Source organism: Periplaneta americana, chromosome 2, assembly GCF_040183065.1.
Source record: "Periplaneta americana isolate PAMFEO1 chromosome 2, P.americana_PAMFEO1_priV1, whole genome shotgun sequence".
NCBI lineage: Eukaryota > Metazoa > Arthropoda > Insecta > Blattodea > Blattidae > Periplaneta > Periplaneta americana.
The window spans coordinates 86,277,262-86,303,256 of NC_091118.1; the positions used below are offsets into that span (position 1 = coordinate 86,277,262).

At 35.4% G+C, this 25,995-nt stretch overlaps 1 protein-coding gene across 5 annotated transcripts in view; it reads left to right on the top strand.

Moving 5' to 3' along the window:
- The window catches only part of LOC138694382 (breast cancer anti-estrogen resistance protein 3 homolog), a 922,749-nt gene that overhangs the window by 871,605 nt on the left and 25,149 nt on the right, over positions 1-25,995 (top strand). For all 5 annotated transcript variants that reach the window (XM_069818063.1, XM_069818065.1, XM_069818066.1 and 2 more), the window contains 4 exons: positions 3,138-3,383; positions 6,766-8,327; positions 9,543-9,711; positions 22,643-22,835. In XM_069818063.1, coding sequence (XP_069674164.1) covers positions 3,138-3,383; positions 6,766-8,327; positions 9,543-9,711; positions 22,643-22,835 — 2,170 coding nt within the window. The remainder of the gene's footprint in view (positions 1-3,137; positions 3,384-6,765; positions 8,328-9,542; positions 9,712-22,642; positions 22,836-25,995) is intronic.

The window sequence follows — 25,995 nt, forward strand, 5'->3', positions numbered from 1 at the left end:
TACTAGTTGACTAGTTTCGACTTCCTGTTAGATGGCTAAAAAGTAGTCAACTAAGTCAAATTAACAACTTAATTTCAATTTAATAATTGGAAGTTATTTCTAACGACACGGTTTCTGACACAAAACCTAAGTGGTGTGAAGTTAAAAATGTGTGATCAAGTTGTATCATAAATTAACATACAATTTGGACTTCTCTTCTATCTTAGTCGTGTTACTTATACATGGATAGTTTATTAGTTTAACATTAAATATTTAATTATTAATTATTTCAGTGTATCATGATTTATTTTACGATTCAGTAATATTTTCCAGCCGAGAAATCTCATCTCTGTGTCATTTCCGAAGGTCCCAAGTCTCACTGGAAGTATACGTAAAATAAATATGAATATTTTTGCACTAAATACTATGATTTCATTACAGTGCAAGTCAACTACTCAATAGTCTAATTAATATAATTTAAAATTAGGTCCTTATATTGTAATTCTTTGTTTTTTCTTAATTTCTATCTTCAGGCTGCCAGTTTCCATTCTTTCGATACAGAATCTAATTTCTTAAGCAGTTAAGAATGTGATTTTGATTAGTCAACTGCTAGTTGCAATTTTTATCCCTTCTTCGCTTCCTACGAGTAATTTCGCTTCATTCTGAACATTAATGCTCGTTTTACGCGACGTGGTATCTCATAGAGAACTCTGGCGTCTTCTTGGTAAGGCAGGCAAAACAATAAAATGAATCACAGCCGCTCCCTTACCACTTCCGACTTTGTCACCTGCAATGAAATTAGAGTGCTCGAGAAACGCATAATTATAACGAAATGCGTCGCTCACTGAATATCTATGTACGTAGTTCCTCTCCTTTTGAGTTAGAAGTCTGCCCAGAACGTCTCTGATATGATTACTTTGTGACAGCCATCCTCTCCACCAAATTACTCCAAACAAGAGCTGAAGGTCTTTGCTCTAAAGAACAAAGCAGCAAGGAGATGCAAAGCAACTCAAAAAGGGAGGGGTGGCGAGGAAATAGCAGGCGATTGACAGGCATTTTTTCCTCTAGGTTGGAAAAAACTATCGAAACTTGGATAGTTCATAACTAACCTGTAGGAAACTTCTATGATTCATATGCTGTCATTAATTCTTTTTTTTTTTGTTAATTAACTCAATATCCTGTCTATCTATCTATCTATCTATCTATCTATCTATCTATCTATCTATCTATCTATCTATCTATCTATCTATCTATCTATCTATCTATCTATCTATCTATCTATCTATCTATCTGTCTGTCTGTCTGTCTGTCGATCCATCCATCCATCTGTTTCTATATCCATATCCATCTATGTCTGTGTCTGTCTCTCTGTGCCTGTGTGTCTCTGTCTATGTATCTAATTATGTACTATATGTCTCTATCTATGTCTGTGTCTATCTATGTTTCTATCTATGTCTATGTCTCTGTCTGTCTGTCTGTCTATCGATCCATCCATCCATCCATCTGTTTCTATATCCATATCCATCTATGTCTGTGTCTGTCTCTCTGTGCCTGTGTGTCTCTGTCTATGTATCTAATTATGTACTATATGTCTCTATCTATGTCTGTGTCTATCTGTTTCTATCTATGTCTGTGTCTATCTATGTCTATGTCTCTATCTATGTCTGTTTCTATGTCTCCATCTATGTTTCTGTCTATGTATATGTCTCTGTCTATGTCTGTGTCTCTATCTATGTCTATGTCTATATCTATGTTTCTGTCTATGTATATGTCTCTGCCTATGTCTGTGTCTCTATCTATGTCTATGTCTCTATTTATATCTGTGTCTATGTCTCTATGTTTCTGTCTGTATATGTCGCCATCTATGTCTGTGTCTCTATGTCTGTTTATCTATGTATCTATGTCTGTCTATGTCTGTCTATGTCTATATCTCTATATATATGTCTGTGTCTCTATGTCTCTATGTTTCTGTCTATGTATATGTCTCTCTCTATGTCTCTATCTATGTCTGTGTAGCTATGTCTCTTTATGTCTATGTCTCTATCTATATCTCTATGTCTGTCTGTCTTTTTGTCTGTCCGTCCGTCTGTCTGTCTGTCCGTCCGATTAGTTACATTTATTGTTTGCTTTCATGATATCAGTACATTTTAACAGTTCAATGCACGTTTTTGCTCTGTTGGTAACAGAAAAGTTTGCTCTTCTGAAATCGTCTTACCATCCTTTTATGACGGCAGTACTACTCATAATGCGAGCTACCAATTCCTCCCTTTTGTTTACTTTGTTTTTGTACACATGTTTCATCTACACCCACAAACCAACATTGACAGGAGTAAGGTCTGTATATCTTTGTGGCCATCGCATGTGACCATTGCGGCCGATTCATCGTTCGGGGAATGTAAAATTTAAATGATGTCACCCGACCGACGACTAAAATGTACAGGAGCTCCGTCATGCTGGAAGAACATGCCCATTCTTGTAGTCGAAGGAACTACAAATAACTCCCACACCCATTATAAACAGTGCTGTCCTCAGACGATCTCAGAAGAGTGTATCTAGTCAATAGTAGGCCCACATAGTCATATTTTGTCGTTCCGTTATACCATTTGTAAGGCTCGTCATATGTAACAATTGAACAGTTGTCTCACTACATCCATTGAGAATTGGATGTTATGAACTTTGTTATTCAGAATAGTCCGTAAAATATTTAGGCCTACTTGAATCATTCTATATGTAATTGGGTACCGGTATCTTAAAAGTAAAGTACTGTATTCCTAATCCATGAAAATAATAGGCCTACTTTCTTCGATATAATAATAATAATAATAATAATAATAATAATAATAATAATAAAATAATATAATAATAATAATAATAATAATAATAATACCACCGTCATAATCGTCTTTGTTAGAATAAAGTACGCACTAGTTTTTTCTTCTACTGTGTGCTCTTTGGCTTCTTATATTTTTAACGTGCATGGCAACAAGTGGTGTGACAAAGGTTAAATATTAAGTAGACAACTCACGTGAATCTCATGTAAATAGTTTTCAGTTTCTTTTATCAGTACATACATTTCAATGTAGAATTCTATTTATATTCAGGTTAGTTAAAATAATGTAGACCATAAGTAACATCAGATCTATCTCCTTTGTGTGAAGGAGGCGACGCCCGATCCGACGGCCGATCCGGCGCAGCTGAGGAAGGCGCTGGAGTGGGAGCTGAGCCTGGACACGCGGGACTTGCGGTCGCACGCCTGGTACCACGGCGCCATCCCACGGCAGCGCGCCGAGGAGATCGTGGAACGGGACGGCGATTTTCTGGTGCGCGACTGCACTTCGCAGCCTGGGAACTACGTTCTGACTTGCCGCTGGAAGGGCCAGAGTCTCCACTTCGTCATCAACAAGGTGGGCCACGCTCCAGAAACACATCTCTGCCAGTGGCGTATACTGGTTAAAGGGTTTGGGCTACCGCTGACCCTATTATTACACAAAATATATCTAACAATTACTTTAATTTTAATTACTATGGTAAAACTAATAATACAAAATTATTACATTATGTTATATTATAAACTTTTTCTTTTGTAATTTCCTTGGGCTACCGCCGGTAACCCGCAAAATACGCCCCTGCAGATGCCTGCCTGTCTTTTCTCTCACCCATCTGCATGAGTTATAAATAAAGTAGTGGCAACTCTGCTGGGAATGAGTCATGCGCATTCGCATGTGATACGAGACAACTGGTGATATTGTCGTTGTATTGAATGATAAAACCGGTTGCTATAAAGGTGTTGTTATTGTGCGTGGTTAAATGTAGAGCACTACTTTTAACTGCTCTAAATCATGTCTACTAAACTTGAGCAGCGATCTTGGATAAAAATCGAGGTAGCCCGTGGTAGAAATGCACACCAATGTCATCAAGGGTTACTTGAAGCTTGTGGCAACGATGCACTACCATATCGGACGGTTGCAAGATGGGTTTCTGCATTTCGTACGAATCGGAATGAGACGGTACATGTGGCTCACACAGGTCGCCTGTCCATTTGTGACGAACAAGTGGAGTTAGTGCGAGATCTCCTTGCTGTTGACCATCGCTGGACTGTACGAGAATTATCCATCGAGGTTGGACTCAGTCATCAAACTGTGTGACACATCCTGAAGAAAAACCTCCACATGAGAAAAATTGCAGCACGCTGGGTTTCTCATAACCTCAAAAACACAGAACTGGCACCGATACGCAATAGCTCAACTCCACCTACAGAGATACCACAACGAAGGGGACGTATTCCTGCAATGTATTGTTGCCATTGACGAGGCGTGCGCATGGGTATACGAGCCTGAACTAAAGCGTCAGTCTAATGAATGGCACCACAAAGAATCACCACGTCCAAAAAAAGTGCGATATGAACTCTCTAGGGTGAAAGTCATGCCGATAGTGGCATACGACAGTGAAAGTGTTATCATTAGCCATGCCATTCCATGTAAGTTCAATAATATGTTCGTACTGTTTATGTTGCCACTACTTTATTTACAACCCTCGTACTGTATCTACCTGTTCGTCCGTTCATCAGTCTCGATCTGTGTCTATCTGTCTGCTTCACCCATTTACTCACCTTTGCACTTCACCTGTTCACCTATGAGGTATAAGTTTCGCAAATCTAATTGGCACTTGCGATGAAAGAGAAAATTTGCAAGCGTGCCTTCATGGTGGTGACCCTTTGCAGAATTGGGTCAAAGAAAAGGAATGGGGGTAGAAAAGGAATGAGCAATGACACTAAAGAAAAGTATGTTCAGTTGCTTAGAAGAAGTCGGCCTGTAGGCTTTGTGTGAGTTATTAAGCGAGATGTCATCGATATTTTTTAAACTGAGGTATAGTATTGAAAAGAGATGAACAAGAGAGATCGTTACGTTAAACCAAAGGACCCGGGTTCGATACCCGGCTTCGGAACAATTCTTATAAGACTCGTTCCGGTCTCATTTTTTTTAACACTGTTGAGCCCACCTTGTTTTCGGTCTACCAACATTTCTTCTACCTATTGGGTTATTGTTGTTGTTGTTATTATTATTATTATTATTATTATTATTATTATTATTATTATTATTATTATTATATTATTATTATTATTAAAGTTTTCAGCTCTATCCTCTTGCATTTTACAGCATCTTCGAGATAAATATGAAATAGGGTAACAGGAGTTTTACGATCGGCTTGAAAGGGAGAAATAACATCAGATAGAATGCTAATTTTTCTTCATATGTTCTGAATATGTAACATCGGAAGCATCAAGTAAGTTAAAATAACTAATTCTGCACTTTTTACAGCGAATAAAGACGTAATTTGTCGCTCTGCAAACTTTTAGAGGCCTTCAATTGCCGTTCCACATCCATTTTCCTTTCCGAAATACTGCCTGAGAAATACACCAATTAGTATGCTACACAAGATCGTATTCAGGATTAAGTTTCATTTAAAAATTGAGAGAGTGAAAAAACACCATTTGTTTTCAACGTTTACCAAAATTCCCTCCTTCCCCCCTTCCCCCGACGTTCCAAAACATACTATTCAAAGATGTATTTATTTGTGTCAGTCCAGTTTTTAGAAATATCTAGGGATAACTGAATGCAACTGCTTAGACAAATGTTCTACGTCAAGTATAACACATTACTAAATGGTATCAATAAGTAGTTGTGGTATATCGGAGAAAAAATATTTCGCAATACTGTCTGAGCATTTAGAAAACACGTCACAACTAATGCCAAGTGATAACCTCATCTTATGTTGGAAATGATTATTATGCTTTTTAATGGATTATGCCTGAATGCAGTATGAAAATTCATAGTAAAGCTGACGACAAATATAAAAATGATATATACCGGTACCAGTACCTACTGACAAGAGCTCTATTTTCAATAGGTGTATTTATGTAATCTGTTACTAATAGATAAATAATATTTACGAGAAAAAATAATAGTTCTGACTTGAATAACAGACTGGAGGAACAAAATTAACGATGTTACGAGTGTGTCCGAAAATGAACGAAGGATAGCCCGAGAGAATTATGTTCCAATTTCAATTGAAAGAGAAGAGAAAATCGGGATGGCCTATATGAAAAAACATGGAGTTTCATTCTGTTGTAACGGATCGCAGATCCTAATCCAGAAAATAGTTGTTATTGATGATGATGATGATGATGATGATGATGATTATGATGATATGCTTACTCTGGAGACGTTAGGATATAGAGAGAATTATCTCATCTAGCAGGGAATGGTAGTTTGACACCACGCTTCTGAGATATATCGACAACATACTGTATTTGTTTAGGAGGTTAGTGGATCCCAGAGTCGTTTTGCAAGTCATGGAGAAGAAGAACGTTCCTGCTCTCTACACATGATCGATTTCGTGCGCTACAACACATAACATAGTCATTTTACCGACTGAGCCAATTGGACTCGCAAGTCACTGACATCCTAATGAAACTCGTCTTTAAACGAGAGCAGGACAGACAGAGAGAGAGAGAGAGAGAGAGACCATTTAGTTATGTTCTTTACATGCATTCTAAATTTTGGAGTCTCTTTTCTTCGCAAAATTGGACTGACTTTTAAGATATTTTTATGTAAAACTAATTGTGGAGAATAGTTTATTTATTTTATCGAGATTAATATTTTCAGTGTGTTCCTCAGTTCCAGTATTCAGTATTTTCAGTGGAGTATTATTTAAATATTATCAATAATGATATTAATCTTGAAAAGAAGCAGCCTCCATGTTTATGAACTTTGCTCTGTATTTCAGGTTTTAATTCAGCCCGACACTGTATACGAGCGGGTTCAGTACCAGTTTGAAGACGACGCGTACGACACTGTTCCCGACCTCATTACCTTCTATGTTGGCAGTGGCAAGTCAATTTCATCGGCTTCAGGAGCTCGCATACAGACTCCTAGGAATCGTCTGTACCCACTTTCTTTCTACGCAACCAAATATGGTCTTCAGCAGCAAATGTCTGGCAGTGGTGGCGGCGGTGGTTCTTGTGTCGTTTCACCTCTCGCGTCACCCTTGGCAGCCGCTGGTGGAACACTCCGATACAATCCTTATAATTCCTATAGGAGTCCAGTACACTCGCCGCCTAGAACCAAACGTGAAACCCCGCCTCGTTTACCTAGTAAAAAGCAGCGTAGTCAATCCCTAACCCCTGCTGAAATAAATGGAAGATCACAACAAGCTATTTCTCCAAGAGGACCAGAAGAGAAGAGTAACAGTGCCGATGGAGTCATCCAGAACTCTTCGATGACGAGGTCGGCGTACCACGAGTCCTCGACAAGTAATGGTGGAAGTAAATTCTCTACACATTCATTGCCGCGATCGGCAGGAATGTCCTGTGCCAAACAACACTCGCCAGCATCCGGATCAGCAACTTTGCCCACAAAGAATGGCAAGATGGTGCGTGTAACTAGCGATCCTGCTCTGAGCCCTTGCATGGAGAGGCGCAGGTTCGGTTTTGTGGGTGATAACCAACAGCTCCAGGACTTAGAAGGAGATGGCGGTATTCTTCCGGAACAGCCACCTCCAAAACCTAGTCGTGTACCTTCGCTCTTGCGCACAAACTCGAAAGACAGCACCTCCAATACTGCTCCGCCCTTACCAGAGAAAGTCAATAGTGATAGTGCGCATCAAGATAATAACGGTTCTGGGAGTGGACGTCTAAGTGGTGGTGGTGGCGTTCCTGCCAGTGGTGACAACCCTTCCTCTCTAGCTCAAGGACATCACGGTACGTTCCAGAGGGTAGCATCGTATCACGCTTCTGGGAGCGACTCTGGAAATGGTTCTGGAGATTCCGCCCAGAGCTCGGCAGCTGGTGATACAACTGATTCTATCAACTCTTCGACACTGCCTCATCACCGCACGGGTGGTGGGGTGGTCATCAAGAACCCACGCTACCATCACGGACACGTTCGCCAACTTAGCAACTCTGCTCTCGTCACCTCAAGTTCCTCATCAACTCTAAAACCTCTTGAATACGACTCCGCGGCAGAGGATTCTCTGCTCCTCCTCTCGATTCCAGATCCGGATCCTCCATCAGCATTTGATCTGGAGAATTTTCAGACTTTGCTCCTTCCAACACTTGAAAACAAGCCTCTGGATGCAACGGCACTGCAGGGAATCAAGATGATGCTTCAGGAAACAGGACCAAGAATACTGGCGAACCACTTGACCCGGGTGGACTTGGAGCTTACGATTGGTGCTGGGGCACGGGCCAGTGGCTGTTGGGATGGAGACTTGGGTCTGGGCATCAGCTGTGGCATTGAGCTATGCACACTTCCACATGGGCATCAAATAAGACTTGACCTCATTGAAAGGTAAGATACGGTAGCATTTAGTCTTCTCATTCTTGATGATCGAGTCATTACCATGCATGCAATTAGAATCGGTATTCTCGGATTGAGATCCGTTTGGTATTGATCAATTTTAAGGGCCAAATATATAATTTTAATTCGATTTTAAAAATTAAGCCCGAAATCCCATATCGTATATTTTTCGCAGGATCCTCATTTTCGCATATGTCAAATTCAACTCTGCTAATCACCATCCTCGCCTAATATTGTAGCCTATGTGATAATGAATCTGTCATTTATGTCTTCGCCTGAAACTGGAATCTTCATATTTAAAACATGCAAATTCAAGAAATGTCGTGTCTGGAGGCATTGTTGAACAGTCAACATCTAAATCTTTCTCTAATCAGTTTTGATGCTTGGATCTTTACAATATACGAATATATTGCATTTTTATAGCATGCGCCAATTTTGCAGATTAATTTGAATGTAATATTGGAACACCAACCATATACTCGTAGCCTACATATATTTTGTGCCTTATATGCATTGACATTCTGTATGGATCACATTAGTCAGATTGATTGTTCACAATGTTGTTTTCATTATTGTGACTGTATAAAATTCATATTCATAAGTGATGAACAAATCGAATGTCGAGCGTCAGTCTTTGCAGTACTATTGACAGTACTGATCGTGTGAGATACATACTGATCGTATTTTGTTACTACAGTCTGTTCACTATATTTTAATCCTGATGTAAGTAAAGCACATATTCTTACTGATAAAAATATAGCTCTCATTGGTACAATGATTCCTCAACAACTCGATAACGTGTGTGAGAAAGTTTAGTTCTGTAATATATTATTTTCGTTCAAGTATACACCAATTTTCACAGATAAATATATTTTATTTCAAAATAGCGTATTGTATAGAACACGATAATAATCAATGGTCTCATTTATTTCTGACTGAATCATGGTTTAGAGTTACAGACTAAACAACTCATTAAGCTGCAGTGACATACCGAAAGATATCAAGTCAGAGATAACTTCTACCAGAGTTGACATTCATCGTCTATACTTTTATGTATTGCCTTACCAGTGACATATTTCAAAACATTATCAGTTTTCAACAAGGCATGATTTGTGCAGTTTTCTTGTCCGAATTACAGACAATTCTGTGAAGACAATATTTGAATATTTCATACAAACAGATGTACATATCAATGTTTTTTTACAGGACGGAATGTCTGAAATTGCTTGTGGCAGTGACCATACTGACATGCGCAACAGAGGCAGACCGTGCTGAAGCTCTCAACAAGTGGATTCAGGTTGCAATAGATACGAAGACTGCTCTGGGGAACCTTTATGGCTTCTGTGGAGTCATGATGGGACTCTGCATGCCGCAGGTGAGAATTTACATGTTTACAAGAATTGCTGCATTCAAAATATGTGATATTGTATGACTTGAGGCTTTCCCGGCATTTGATGTAGAATAACTCTTCTCGGGTTCTCAGCCAGGTGAGTTGGAGATTAGCTTCCAAGCTTTCGACGGCTAGCTCTGCCATCTTCTTCAGGGACGAAGCTTGGAAGCTAATCTCCAACTCACCTGGCTGAGAACCCGAGAAGAGTTATTCTATATGTGATATTATTTCATTGTTTTGCTATCCGAAATTATAGTGATAACACTCATAAGTAAAGACGAGAATTTCACGCATTATAAAATTCCAAAATATGATGCATTCATGTGCTATCAAACTTTGAAATATGCACGATCAAGCGAAAAATACATTAAAATATGAACTTTTATTTTTGTTCCAAATGTCTTATTTCACTGCACTTTTTTTGCAGAGTTAATAACCTAACAACCAGAATATTGTACGAAATGGAAATATAAAAACTGGAGATTTATCCTTCGAAGAGGTGGAAAAATTCAAATATCTTGGAACAACAGTAACAAAATATATAAATGACACTCGGGAGGAAATTAAACACAGAATCAATATGGGAAATGCGTGTTATTATTCGGTGGAGAAGCTTTTGTCATCTAGTCTGCTGTCAAAAAATCTGAAAGTTAGAATTTATAAAACAGTTATATTACCAGTTATTCTGTATGGCTGTGAAACTTGGACTCTCACTTTGAGAGAGGAATAGAGATTAAGGGTGTTTGAGAATAAGGTCCTTAGGAAAATATTTGGGGCTAAGAGGGATGAAGTTACAGGAGAATGGAGAAAGTTACACAACGCAGAAATGCGTGCATTGTATTCTTCACCAGACATAATTAGGAATATTAAATCCGGACGTTTGAGATGAGCAGGACATGTAACAAGTATGGGCGAATTCAGAAATGCATATAGAGTGTTAGTTGGGAGGCTGGAGGGGAAAAAGACCTTTGGGGAGGCCGAGACGTAGATGGGAGGATAATATTAAAATGGATTTGAGGGAGATGGGATATGATGATAGAGAGTGAATTAATCTTGCACAGGATAGGGACCGTTGGCGGGCTTATGTGAGGGTGGCAATGAACCTTCGGGTTCCTTAAAAGCCATTTGTAAGTAAGTAAGTTAATAACCTAACAACATTTCTGAATTGGTTTCTATGAAGTTCCTGCGCTTGTCAGTCAATATGTTTTTGTAGGCACAGAATGACGTCTCTACATCGCAAGAAGTTATGGGTGCAAACTTGAATGAATAGAAGAATCTAAATTGCTACCAGTACTGGGAAAGGGAGAGAATTTACAACCTCTTTGAAAGAGGGTGCTTTTGATCTAAATTATTTGTTGGCAGTTTCCTTGAATCCTCCATATTTCCTTTGTACTATTCTCAAAATATCCAACATAATAAATCCATTTATGACACGTAGTTTGTAGAGGATCGTCAGTAAAATGTTGTAAAAGTGAACTTCCGTCCAGGGAAAGGTCCTCTAACATTTTATTGTGAAAATTTTAACATTTTATTTCATTTTTCTGTTAGTTCGTTTTTTTCTTTTCTTTCTTCAGTCCTGATTCCTGAAGTTAAAATAAGGGATATAAAAATCGAGAAATTGTGATGTCCATTCAAAACCATTAGAACATGCATTTAAACTGAATATAATGTATATTATATGCATTATTAAGCTAAAAATTCCTTAAACGTGCATTATGCATATTTGAAACCGGAAAGTAATGAAATGGATAAGTGCTAAGTTTGAGCTATGTTCTATGTTCCTATAAAAACATGCATTTGCATGGAATTCTCGTCTCGACTCATAACACTGCCATATTGCATTAAATGGTAGGTGGTGTACATTTCTTGCACTTATATAGTATAAGCACAGTCTAATAGCATACAGTCACGAAACTTGAGGTGAGTTTTTGCATTTCTTGCGATACAGTGCTCCAAGCGGTTAGCAACTGAGAATACTAGGAACAATAGCCTGTGCCTGTACTATTTTGCATTGTCTCTGATGAGGCAATAGTAGCAATTCTAATGGCTAGCAACTGAAGTGCAACTGTGATTGGATGCATATTCCCTATGTATCGAGCTTTGTGACTGTATGTACTAGACTGTGGTAGGTCTATAAGGTTGTATTGCAAGTCAGATGTGCACATCTGGACAAGATCGCAGAATTAGAACTCACACATGCCAGTAGTGAAGTCATGTTGTCAAAGAGGATCACTCTTAAGGCATACCAGTGTTTAATAAGGATCAATATGTATGTATAAAGGATTAAAGTAGCATGAGGATGCACTGCAGGACTTGTAGACAAAAGAACCTCTCCTAGACGAGGGTTTTTCCATGGAAGATGAGCATTAGGGCATCTTCGCAGCGTCCACAGGTATGTTTTATTAATGGCATCCTGCATTTTTCTGGGGTATAGGAATGATTCTGAACATGGTTAGAATATAATGACAAATTATTGTGGAAATAAATCCCATTTTGTTCGTTTTTAACAGAAGAAAGGGCCTGGACTCTAGTTGAAACCTAACCCTTAAATTTATGTAAGCTACACCTATGTTAATAAAGGAAATATAGCTATAGGATTAAAACGAGTAGAGGTTATTTATCAATAACTGAAATATTTGCTTCCACAAATACGTAATAAACCATACCCTCCCAACTTTAATAATACACCAGCCAAAATTATTGAACCTGAAACCGGAGCTTCTACATGAGCCTGATAAGTACAATGGATTTAACCCATTTTAACCTATCGTTAGCATATGGTAATGCAGTGCAGAAAGGAATATAACTTGCTTCATACACATCCTTAATTAATAAAACTGGAATTTTTCTTTGTGAATCCAAGCTACATGATTGGTTCTTTCTTATTACATTATGAAATCACAAATTTCTTATACCAGTTGGGCAAGAGCAGCTGCGCGATTTAGATGTTGCTTTCTCAGCGGCAATTTTGGAGAGCAACAAGAAGTAAGATAATTTATTTGTTACTTTGATTAATTTGATTGTAATGTTTGTTGTGGTATTTTACTTATTGTTGATTGAGTATTCATGTACATCAAGCACAAGTTTACAATCCGTAACATTGTTATGGATATAATACATTGTTTGTTACGTTACCATATGGTAACACTAGGCTAATATGTTGTCACTCATTCTTTGTGCTATCTTGCTTACTAACAGTAAGAGGGAGGAGTGGCAAGACAGTACAAGTAACAAAATAAATGTTACAAACAGGTGCGTGAAAGTGCATGAGATACTTTTGGAATTAGAAAACGAAAAATTAGAGTATTCTACATACAGCCATCGAAGCCCAACTTTGTATCTGACGAGAACTCTGCAGATATAGAGGGTGGCATGTTCGACAACTTAAGTGGAAGGAAACTGAGTACTGAAGCTGGGGTTATTTTTGTTAATAGCGACAGAATAGGTGCACCAGATGATATTCCTTTTATAGAAAAAGAGGAAGTTGAAGAGTCATCTGTGATAGAAAGAGAATGATACCATCAACATTGCAATTGTGGAAATGGTGCCATCTGGGGAATGTAAGTAGATAAAACAGTATGTTATAACAGTTCAATTGATTTCTCCAGAGAGTGACTTTTAAAGACAGAGATGTGACAAATTTTGGTTTCATTATAAAACTTCGCTTTATCTATGTAAGAACTGTTTTAGCCCATGTTCACATGGTTGTTAGATGTAGCTATACAAAATGCTTGGCAGCCAAGTAGAATTTGGCTCTGAATGAATTAGAATTCAAATGGGAGATTTGAAGAAGTCGGGGAGCATCCCAAAAGGCAAAGGGTGACTGTCTACTTCCAAATACAACGATATTGGAGCTATGAGACGCGTTCAAAAAGTAAGTTTCCCTGGGGCCGTTTGCAGAAATAAAATACAATTTTATGGAAATATTTATTCGAACAGATACAGGAATTATTGAGCTGAATTCAGACTTTTTCTTACCATGGTATCAACAGAGAGGTGCAAACGGCTGTCACACACTTGTTCCGATTCCAGGCGGGAGACTTCTATGTGGGACAAAAGTTGTTCCCACGGTGTGACAAATCTCTCAGTTCCAGTGGGAAATATGTTGAAAAATAGTTCAACGATTGCTGTATCTGTTCCAATACATCTTTTCATGAAATTGTATTTTCTTTCTGTAAACGGCTCCGGGTAAACTTACTTTCTGGACGTCACTCGCAGAACATCTGATTATATAAGATACGATTGAATGGAACATTAGTGATTCCGATACCCGGAAACAAAAGACAGCGATGTGCTAGTGAGAATGCTCTTCCCACTTACAGCTTCCTCAAAATTTGATGTAGCCCATGTTTTTTGTCATATCATAAGAAATGTTTTACCTTACTACCGAAATATGTGAAAATCACACAAAAAAATGTATATAAAACGTTATGTTACGAAAATGTGCTTTGTTCATACGAGTATATTGTGACAATAATTCTATTATGTATATCTGTTCAGGTATTGTGAAAGTAATTTTCTTATTATTGTATTTTTGTATTATTTGTATGGAGTGTGGTATTGTGTGGGGCAGAAACGTGGACATTACGACGAAGTGAAGAGAAACGAATAGATGCATTTGAAATGTGAATAAGGAGAAGAATGGAACGTGTTAAGTGGACTGACAATAAGAACTGAAGCCATGTTGGAAAGAGTGGGTGAAGAAAGAATGATGCTGAAATTGATTAGGAAGAGGAAAAGGAATTGGTTGGGTCACTGGCTGAGAAGATACTGCCTACTGAAAGATGCACGGGAAGGAATGGTGAACGGGAGCGAATGGTAAAGAGTTCGGAGCAGGAGAAGATATCAGATGATAGACGACATGAAGATATATGTATCATACGAGAAGACAAACAGGAAGGCAGAAGATAGGAAACATTGGAGAATGCTGGGTTTGCAGTGAAAGATCTGACCTTGGGCAGAACACTGAATGAGTGATGAATATATTATTTGTATGCTAAAGTTCAGTTAAGTTCAATAAATTGCTTGAAAGATGTTATTATAAGGCAACAACTCATTCTTTAAGATTTGACAACATAATGACCTAGCGTTACCATATGGTAACGCCCTGTAATTCCACATATTCGCTTCAACAATTGAAAACAAAAGCATTGTTGTGTTCAATTACATCCATTTAATTAGTCTATAACGAAATAAACGAAAAACTTGACGAAAAATAATTCAGGCTTTTAAGGGTTAAGCTCCATATATAAAGTATTCCTGAAAACTTTTATTAGAAGGTAAAATAAACGAACCCAAATATTCTACGAAAAACTACAGAAACTTGTAAACAAAATTATCAGAAAACATTATCTTATGTTGTATGGTGATTTCAATTCAAGAGCAAGTAGGTCAATTTTATTACCGATACGAAGACTGATAGGCGCATTTTGAGAAGAAACTATCAATAATAAGAGTACTCAGTAATTGAGACCGTTGTCTCTTTCAGCTGTCTTAAATTAACAAAGACTTCTTCGTGAAAAAGACATATATAAAAATAGAAAAGAACACTCGTGCAGATCAATAATAGATTATGTACCGGTATTTGTTAATAAAAGCGAAGATCATTAATAGAAAATGTACAACTATACAGAAGAAATGTTGTAAACCCAGACCATTCTCTAGTCATTGCCAATATAAAACTATTAGCTAGATGAGAAAACAAAATGTAAACCATTACCAATACAATAAAAATAAGTAATTAAAATAATTTTGCTACAGGATCAAACTACATAAGATCCATCTCAACGAAGATTGTATAATTTACAACTTACATCTACCAAAAAAATCTTAAAATCTTAAATAAGAAATGAAACAACATTAGGGAATGTATAAAAGTGGCTCCAATCGAAGTTAAAAAAATAAAATGGAAATAAAAAACGGTTGAGAACATGGAACAAATAGAAACCACTGCAAAAGAAACACAAAAGACAATAAAGAAAATGAAAAAAAAAATAGCAAAAAAGAAAATCGAGATAAATATAAAGCATAATAATAATACCGGTAATAATAATAATGATGATGATGATTATGATGATGACGATGACGACGACGACGACGACGACAACGAAAAATCAATCCATCTCTTATCAAGTTTTCCTTTCAGAAGTTTGATTCCACATAATATCCCTCCAAAATTGTCTGTATCTTTCCATGCTCTTCCTTTGTAAGTTTCTTCCCATTCATATTCCCGCTCTGTAGGTCTCCTTTAATGTAGTCTATCCATCTTTCCTGTGGTCTTCCTTCCTCTAGGCCACTTTTCTTTCACTTTTAGTTTTAACATTATTTTTTTAATCTTGCATTTTCCATTCTTTTTGTGTCCAAAACATTTGAGACTATTGCTTGTTTAAGTTTATTCTTTTTTATGTTTGGAGTGCTCCTATGTCATTATTTATTCTTTCTCTTTTTGTTTTTCTTTAATAATATTCCACGTAGGCCTACACCCTTAATCTTTGAAGCCTGAAATTTATTTAGATCTCTTTTTTTGTGTAGTACCTATGTCCATGTTTCTGAAGCATAGGTCAAGACTAGTTTGACTATGCTAAACATATAACAAGGAGCCTTGGCATAAAATAATATTCAATATAGAAAATGGCATTCACTGCATACAAGAAGTAGCGTACAAGTTCATGAAACAGATAAAGACACTGATGATGACACTATAACAATCTTGAAACAGTACCGTCTGTCAGTAAGGTACATATTAAATTTTGTAATAGGTTTGAACACTTTTATTTAAAGTTTTATAAGTTAAATAACACTGAAAAAGAGAAGGCACACCTGTATAATATTATGGATAAATTAAAGATGAATGAAATATTTTCAAAGTTTATAGATAAGAGAAATAAAGAAATAAACCAGATGTGTAGTCGTAAACGAAATACTACCAGGGCGCATTGCGAAAAGTTTATTATTATTATTATTATTATTATTATTATTATTATTATTATTATTATTATTATTATTATTATTTCTTATTAGTAATATCGCTGTTATGTACTAGTAATTCATACTAATAAAATACGAAGTTGAGTAAGAAGCAAGTAAGACAATTATTATTTTAAAAAGTAAAAATAAAGAAGCAGAGTGCTTCAGGCTGCAGAAAAAAGTACTGGGATGGCGCCCTGGCACAACTACATCCCTGAGATAAACAATATAAGTAAAAATTATGCAGACGATGTCTGCAGATACCAGGGAGATAATATTACGAGGCGTGTTCTTAAAGTAAGTTCCAAAAGGGTGTAGTAAGTAAACGGGAAGATATTTACAAACCATTTTTGTTGCATTGTATTCCCCACACTTCAATTACTTCTCAACATAATCTCTACCAATATTGAGGAATTTATCGAGTCGTTGCACAAGTCTTTCTATCGCCTCATTGTAGAATTCACCCGCCTGCGATGTGAACCACTCCTGTACTGCTGTTTTCACTTCATCGTCGCCATCAAAACGTTGACCACCGAGGAACTTCTTGAGGTGCAGGAAGATAATGAAAGTCACTCGGAGCCAAATCCAAGCTGTAGGGGGATGGACAATTTGTTCCCAACCAAATTTCGAGATGAGATTTTGGGTGTCACGAGCTGTGTGTGGCTATCTCCTGACCATTCCATCACTAATGGCATCATCACCATACACCTCACAAAGTTTACGATGAATGTCAGCCGGTTTGATGTTCCTCACATTCAAGAAATGGATAACAGACCGCATCTCACAGTCGGCGGGGTGCTCGATCACTTTAAACATTTCAAGTGATCACAACTAACCACACACACACGGACTGAAGCTCTGAAACTGCATGCACAGCTTGTCTGAGGACTGAAGAAGAAAACACGCATGCACAAAACAACAACTACAGCGATGCGATGGCTATAATTGAAAACGGAACTTACTTTAAGAACACGCCTCGTACATTATGTGAATTACAAGAAACTCCAAAACAAATGAAAAAAAAAAATGCTGGATCTGACGAAATAAATGCAGGACTTCTGATGTAAGGTGAAGTCTTTTTAGAACTTCGACTTCTCCATTTGATAAATAAATGTTGAAAAAGGAGCAGTATAAGAATAATCATATTGTCGCCTGAATGCAAGAACTAGGAACCGGTAACTTGATTTTTCATATTTTGTGACATTGTCTATTTACTTATTTATTGCACCAAGGAATATGTCTCTTTTTTTTTTTACCTATTTGTTATATTGGAAAATAGATGTCGCTGGTATCGTTTGATCAGTTACCTAGATCCTTGATTACATTTTGTGCGATTTTTGCTATGCTGTAAAAGCGGTAACTAAAAAACGCAAATTTTGAGTTACCTAGTTCTTGCATTCACGTGACGATATGAAGTAACCAAAGGAAAAAGGAATAGAGTGAAACCTGCTTGCATATAAATGACATAAAAGAATTTTTTCATTATTCATTTATTGTAATCCATAGAGGTTACATCAGCATTGCAGTTTTGAGATGTGGAATAAGGAAAAAGTTTTACAAAACATAGTATAATACATAGTAAGCAGATTAATTTAATTTACAATCAAAAACAATTTATCATTTGAGTAGAAGGTTTGAATATGGAGAATTTTGGTAATTCTGTTTTAAATTTTTCCCTTTGCCCTTCAGACCTCTAAGATAGTTAGACAGTGCATGGAAGTCTGTACATGAAGAGTGAAGTCATTTTTTGTAACACCTGAGACTAACAGAAGGTAGATGGAGATCTGTGTCTTGTATTAAAATTATAAATATTCTGATTATTGGCCTATTAAGTGTATCTTAATTTTTAACATAAAACAACATCAAGGAAAAGATTTATTACAAGGAAAGCGCAAAATTCCTAATTTTTTTAAATCGTTTTATAGATGTCTTTTTATAGATGCCTTTCATTATTATTGTCCCGTGCCGTGGCATCGTGGTCTAAGGCATCCTGTCTAGGACTCGCGTTACAGAATGTGCGCTGGTTCGAGTCCTCATGAAATTTCGGCCAGTGTGTGGGACCAGTGCCCACCCAGCATCGTGATGCAATTGGGGAACTATGATAGGTAGCGAAATCCAGTTACGAAAGCTAGCTATAGCAGCTGGGGGTATCATCGTGCTGTTGTGCGTCGTATTATTATTATTATTATTATTATTATTATTATTATTATTATTATTATTATTATTATTATTATTTATTATTATTATTATTTATTTCATTATTATTATTATTATTATTTATTTCATTATTATTATTATTATTATTATTATTATTATTTATTTCATTATTATTATTTATTTCATTATTGTTAGGGCTCTATTTTGTAAATCAAAAATATTTTTAGCTTTAGATGAGTTAATTCAGAATATTAAATCATATTTCTATTATAGAATGTAAATATGCAAAATATGTCATTTTTATAGTGTAGAGTCCTGCGTTTGGTTACTTTGAACACAAGTTAGGTGTACATGGAACATAATAGCTTCATATGGAGAGCAGGTTGCAAGTCAACAGTTCACACTCCAGTAAACCAAACAGTCTTTGGCATGCATCGGTACTGTGTGTCTACATCTGTTTATTTTTATACCTTTCTGTGTAAGTCAGTGAACAACAGGATACCACTTGGATTTAATAACAATAATAACGAAGTATATGTTTATAGGCAGCTTATATACAATAATAAAAGGTAATTTTTACTAGGGACATACGAAACTAAAAAAAAAAAAAATCAGGAGTCGGTTCCTTTATTTTCAGGAGACATCACATTTCGTCCAGACATGCAATGAGAAAACCATTTGCGCTAAGATAAAGATACATTTACAGTATTGAAATATATTAAACAATATTAAATACCGATATCTATGCAATGCAAACATACGCTCTCAGAGATGCTCTCAAACTATGGAGGACAATATCTTGAGATATGTAACAAATGTAACGGTATTAATTTTTAAAAGCACATTCGAATTTCTTTCTACAACCACTTTTGTTAACATTATACAGAGTGAGTAAAAAGTATGGAACAATGCTTGTAACTTTCTTATTACTAATTTTATGAAGAAGCTATTTATACAAACGTTGTAGGGTATCAAAGAAGGAATATTTTGAACATGTTTTCATTTACTATGCTTTTCATTTATGAAGGGTGTGCCAAAGAGTCTGTTTTTTTTTAATGGCACCATGTACTTTTTTCCCATTTTTGGATTCTTCAGGTCTCAGTACGTACAAAACCTTTTTCTTTATTTATTTTATTTTTTTGCCATTTATAAACTATTGTTTTGTAAAAATTGTCTCTTTTGATGACAATGTATGTGTACTGAATAAAGGGAAATTTTAATGCTTCGTTACATCAATTTGAGGAGGCTTTGAATTAAACAATTGCAGACAAAAGATATAGAACCAAGTGAATAAAGCTAATAAAACAATTAAATAACAATATTAATATTATTTAAATTTATAATTTAAAAACGACACATTGTAGCATATACACAATTGAAATTTAACTGCAATAGTAATGCAGTACATGGATTTTAAAGCAAGAAAACCCATTAAAACAAAAATTAGTATTGTTGTGTTGTATCATGTGTTGGTTTCAGTTTACAAAAGGTGCTCAAAATGGTCCCCATTTACTGTCAAATAATCCATAAATCTGTTTTTGAAATTATCTAATGTTTAACCATTGTTATTCAATTATTTTATTATCTTTATTCACTTGTTTCTATTAGCTTTTGTCTGCAATTGTTTAATTCAAAGCCTCCTCAAATTGATGTAATGAAGCATTAAAATTTCCCTTTACCCAGTACACATACATTGCCATTAAAAGAGGTAATTTTTATAAAACAGTAGTTTATAAATGGCAAAAAAAAAAAATGATTTTGTACGCACTGAGACCTGAATAATCCAAAAATGGGGAAATAAGTATATGGTGCCATTTAAAAGAAAATAAACTCATTGGCACATCCTTTATAAATGAAAAGTATAGTACTTGAAAACATGTTCAAAATATTCCTTCTTTGATACCCTACAACTTTTGTATAAATAGTTTCTTCATAAAATTATAATTAATAAGAAAGTTACAAGCATTGCTCCATACTTTTTACTCACTCTGTATATTAGTCATAGTAACATAAAAGAAATCGAAATCTTAAAAAATTTTGAACTCAATAAATAATTCATATACCACATACAATTTTACCTGGCACCCGGAATTTGTCTACCGCTGATTTTTACAATAAGTAAAACGCATCTAGGTAGTTTAAATCTAATTAAAGTTTCGAATTAACAAATGAAAAAAATATAAATTTCAGCACAAACTTAAAACAATACACATTATGATTGCGTGCTTCACGAATCTCTACAGATTACAATCAATGACTGTAAACATTTTAAGTGTTTCAAATGAAAACATTTTCTTTCATTCTGATAAAATGCATTTTCTTCTTTCTTAATAACGTGCTCTCTATCAAATTCTTCTATTGTAGCCTAGCTTTATTTTGTTTTCGTATCTTCACTGAACAGCAGATGAACTAAGTAGTATCGGTATAGGATGCCAGCAAGCTATACTCCATACATACCTACACTGTTTTGAGTTGCTTGGAGGCTTTAGGTGACCAAACACAGGACTCTAATTATAAGTGTTGTGAACTGCAATGTAATCAAATGTATGGCTTTCCCAGTTCAAGTGATTATCAAATTCCAAATCAAGAAGCATTGTGCTTATAGATTGTTTGAAATAAATTCCGTTTAATATAATATTCCAGGGAAACTGAGCACTAATTAATTGTGTATGCTAGTTTTATTACATTGTTTTATCAACATTAGTGTTATTTTATTTGCACTAAATCGTTAATTCATTAAATTTAACACTGTATTAGAAGTGCTATAGCCACCAGCATACCTCGGATGGCAGAGTATTTGCCTGCCAATCTGGTGTTGCACCCCACATTTCAGGTAAACCTACAGCGAATATCTGTCTTAGCTCGCTGTCACTAATTTCATTGACGCTAATAACCTAGTACCGTAGTTGATATAGTGTCATTAAATAAAATAAAAAGTAGAAGTGTTTATAAAGTAGTCATAAAGTAATCATATTGTTTACTTGGAATAATAATAATAATAATAATAATAATAATAATAATAATAATAATAATAATATAAATCACACTTGCATCTCTACAAATAAGATTGTCTGGGATAATTTATTTATAATTGAGACTAAATTATTACTATAAACTAGAAACAATAATGGATCTAAGCCTGGAAAACTTCATGTTTAATTATTTCTGAATTCTAAGTGACCGCAGTGAGTACACAGTAGCTTTGTGACTATTTGATATATTTATTTCTACTTTTTATTTATATGTATCTGAAATCTGACTAGTTTATATGTAACTAGTCGGCGATGTATGCAATGGAGGGGGAAAGGAACTGGAGACCCTACCACATTATCTCCTGGCCTAGTTGTCTCGTAAGTGGTGGCTTTTTGGTATCACTTGTGAGGTTCAGACCTGTCTTCGGACAGTTGACTAAACAACAACAATACTGTATCAATTATAATATGAAATCTTAAAATATAACCTTACAATTAAATTTAATAAATAAAAGATTTTAGTTAAAATTATCATATGACATATCCTTAATTAAGACCTTCGAGTGGTATAAATTAAATTGTATAATCTGTAAGGAATCTTTAAGAATTTGGGTGATGATTTTTTTAATTTCAAAAGATGAATAGATTATTGTTTAAAAAAATTATGTGTATATTTTGGTAGAGAAACCCAAGCACCAAAAAATGAATCTATAATTTTATTAATATATAATATACCGTATATTAATAATGAATGTGTAATTATATACATATACATTCGTTTAATATAGGCTACATAAATATTTTTTGCTTTATATTTTCAGATTCAGAGGCTAACTGCAACTTGGCACGTTTTGCGACAGAAATTCACAGACAGCGCATTCAATTTTGAGGCCAAATTGCGCCCAACATTGAAGAGTATGAACGAATGTACCAATCCTCAGGCGCCAAATACTACAATTCCACATCTGCTTCCATTTATATTGTTACAGGAACGAACTCTTGATGATATTCTAGGTAATCATAACACAACCATTATGTTATAGTAGGGTAACCAGCTGTCCACTTTTGTCTGGACATGTCCCCCTTTTTAGACTTTTGTCTGGGGTCCAGGCGGATTTAAAAAAAAATCAAGAAATGTACTCCTTTCCGTAACTTGTATGGCTGATATCTTGAAATTATCTGCTTTAACACCTTTTTCAAGTAATTTGCCTGTAGGTGGCAGCACCATCGACGGAATATACTCTCTGCTTACGATCATAACTTTACTCTCTTTGCCCCTCCTTGTTATGGTCGTTGCTCAGAACCCTGATCACATATATAACACAGGGGCGTATTTTGTGGGCTACCAGGGCTACCGGCGGTAGCCCAAGGAAATTACAAAAGAAAAAGTTTATAATATAACATAATGTAATAATTTTGTATTATTATTTTTACCATAGTAATTAAAATTAAAGTAATTGTTAGATATATTTTGTGTAATAATAGGGTCAGCGGTAGCCCAAACCCTTTAACCAGTATACGCCTCTGATATAACAGAATGCTCAGCCTTATAGGCTTTGACAGCAACAACTTTTATCAATTTCACTATGCTGCCATCTAGCTACTGCATAAGAAATCACGATATAACTCTCATTTGAATTACATGAAGCAACTGTACTTCCATCCCTGATCACATATATAACAGATTGATCACTCTTATGGGCTTTGAAGGCAACCATTTTATCAATTTCACTATGCTGCCATCTAGCGACAATAGAAGAAGTGAGGTTATAACTTCCATTTGAAGTGCATGAAGCAACTGTACTGTCATCTAGCAGTCGTTACTAATCGACATTGGTGATCCTGGTAGTTGTTCTCTTCTGCAAGTTACTGTTTTTAACATTGGGATGGCCAATCTCTTAATATATTATGTTAGCTAGTAAATCAAGAGATCGAGTTGCGAATGTAAATCTAAATAGATATTTTCTGTCCTCTTTAATAACTATAGTTCTCTTGACTTTCATATGTAGCCAACTGTAAAATCATTATTATTAAGTTCCTCCAAAATTATTTTGTAATAAAATGGATAACATACTTCTGAGTATCATATATAAGCCTAAATCTGTACTGTAAATATTTTGTAATAAAATACATATTGACGTACTGTAATTTAAAGTATAATATAAGCCTAAGCCTAAATTTAAGTAAGCTTACATATTTTCCGTTCTTTTTTTTTTTTTTTTTTGTACAATATCCTTCTTTTTGAAGCTTTGTGTTCTCTTTTTTATTGATGTGAATCTGGTAACCCTAGTTATAGTTGTCTGACAGTAACACAAGTCTGTAAGGAAATGGTACTGACAGTCAAGATATTTTCCCTTAACAATGGTTCAGTACGCTTTGCTTTAAGTCGAACTTACCATGGATGTGATGGGATTAATATTACCCTTGAAGTGGACTGTCCATGAAACTGGCAGTGGTAACATACTGGTGCTAACTTCATAGAACGATGTATGTTCAAATATGTCTGGTGAACAGTCATGGCAGAATATTTAGGTTTCCATGTTAACTGCTTTCAAAAGAATATGTTAAACCCCAAATTCTTCTTTTGGGTGTGTTGACATTGGCTTTGATTGTATTGTATTGTATTGTATTGTATTGTATTGTATTTGTTTCCTGTACAATCTATTACAGATTATTATAGGTTCATTAGGTACTCACACAAACAAACACACGCACGCACGCATAAGATTTTTAGTACGAATTTAATGTTCATTTATTAATTCATTAAAGACATCAGCTCAAAGAATTTGAGTGACCACAAGGGTCCTGAATACAGTACAATAAACATTAATTTATAGTACGGTATATGATTCGAAATATTAAAGAAAAAAGAAAGTTAATCATCTGAGGTGATTTATTAGGAGAGTGATTGATCCTTTAAGAGCCAAGAGACTTCATGTTAGTTATTCTGTATATTTATTATTAATATTGTTAGGGGAAAAATAAAATTATGTGCAACAACACTGAAAGTCGGTATTCCATTTTGTGGTTTTAATTAAAAAAATCAGTACCTAATTTTGAAAGGCATGGACTGAAGCAAAATAGTTTTTACTATGGTTTTGAAACATTCACTGATTTAATTATTAATATCCCCAAGTAGCTTCTAGTGTTATGATCATGAATTTCAGAGTTCAGATTGAACTTAAAGCATTAATGTAATGTTAGTAACATAACATATGGAAATACATTGTGGAGTAACAGCATATCTGACCGTGAAACAAGCGGGTATGGGTACAAATCCTAGTTGGGGCAAGTTACCTCACTGAGTTTTTTTTTTTTTTTTCTTCTTTTTCGGGGTTTTCCCCTCAACACATTAAGAGCAAATGCTGGTGACTTTCATTGCTGAACCCTGGACTCCTTTCACTAGCATTATCACCTTCATTTCACTCAGATGCTAGATGACCATCACAGTTGATACATCATCGTAAAATAAATCAATTAAAGAACATGGACACACAATTAGTTCAAAAGTTGTTATAATGTCAGCTTTTCGTGCAGAAACTGCACACTCACATCTCAGTGAGTCTATAAAGACTGTCTTGGAACAGGTTACCCCCCTCCTCCTTCCCCAGCTCCTTTCTGTTTCCCTGCTGTCACCGTATAATTCACAACCTTCCTTTTCAGCAATATAACACGTCATGCATAAAGAAATTTTTCATAGAAATCCTTGACGACTTTGTTACTAAAATTTTCTGAGTGAAATAAGAAACAGCTTATAATATACTAGATTTTTCAACAGTTTAATAGTAAACTGAGACAAGTGCTTATGATATATTATGTTTTAGGTTCTATAACACCTAATAGTACCATTATTTGCTAATAATTCACGATTTCCACTGGCACTCTGTGCATAATGTAACATAATACATATTGTCACCTTAATGCAAAAGTGGTAGGCCTATATCTTGCAAAAATTGAAAATTGAGATAACTATACTATTTTATTCAGAAAATTAAGCTCGTTTTAATGCAGTACCGGTAGAAGGTTATATGATATTGCCATTGTGATGCTGTAACACATATTCCACTATGGAAATATCCCAAAAATGACATTTCTGCAAATGCAAAAATATATGTTATGTTGTATGTCTCACTATTTTGGAGCATAGCATTTTTTAATTAAATGTGGTACTGCA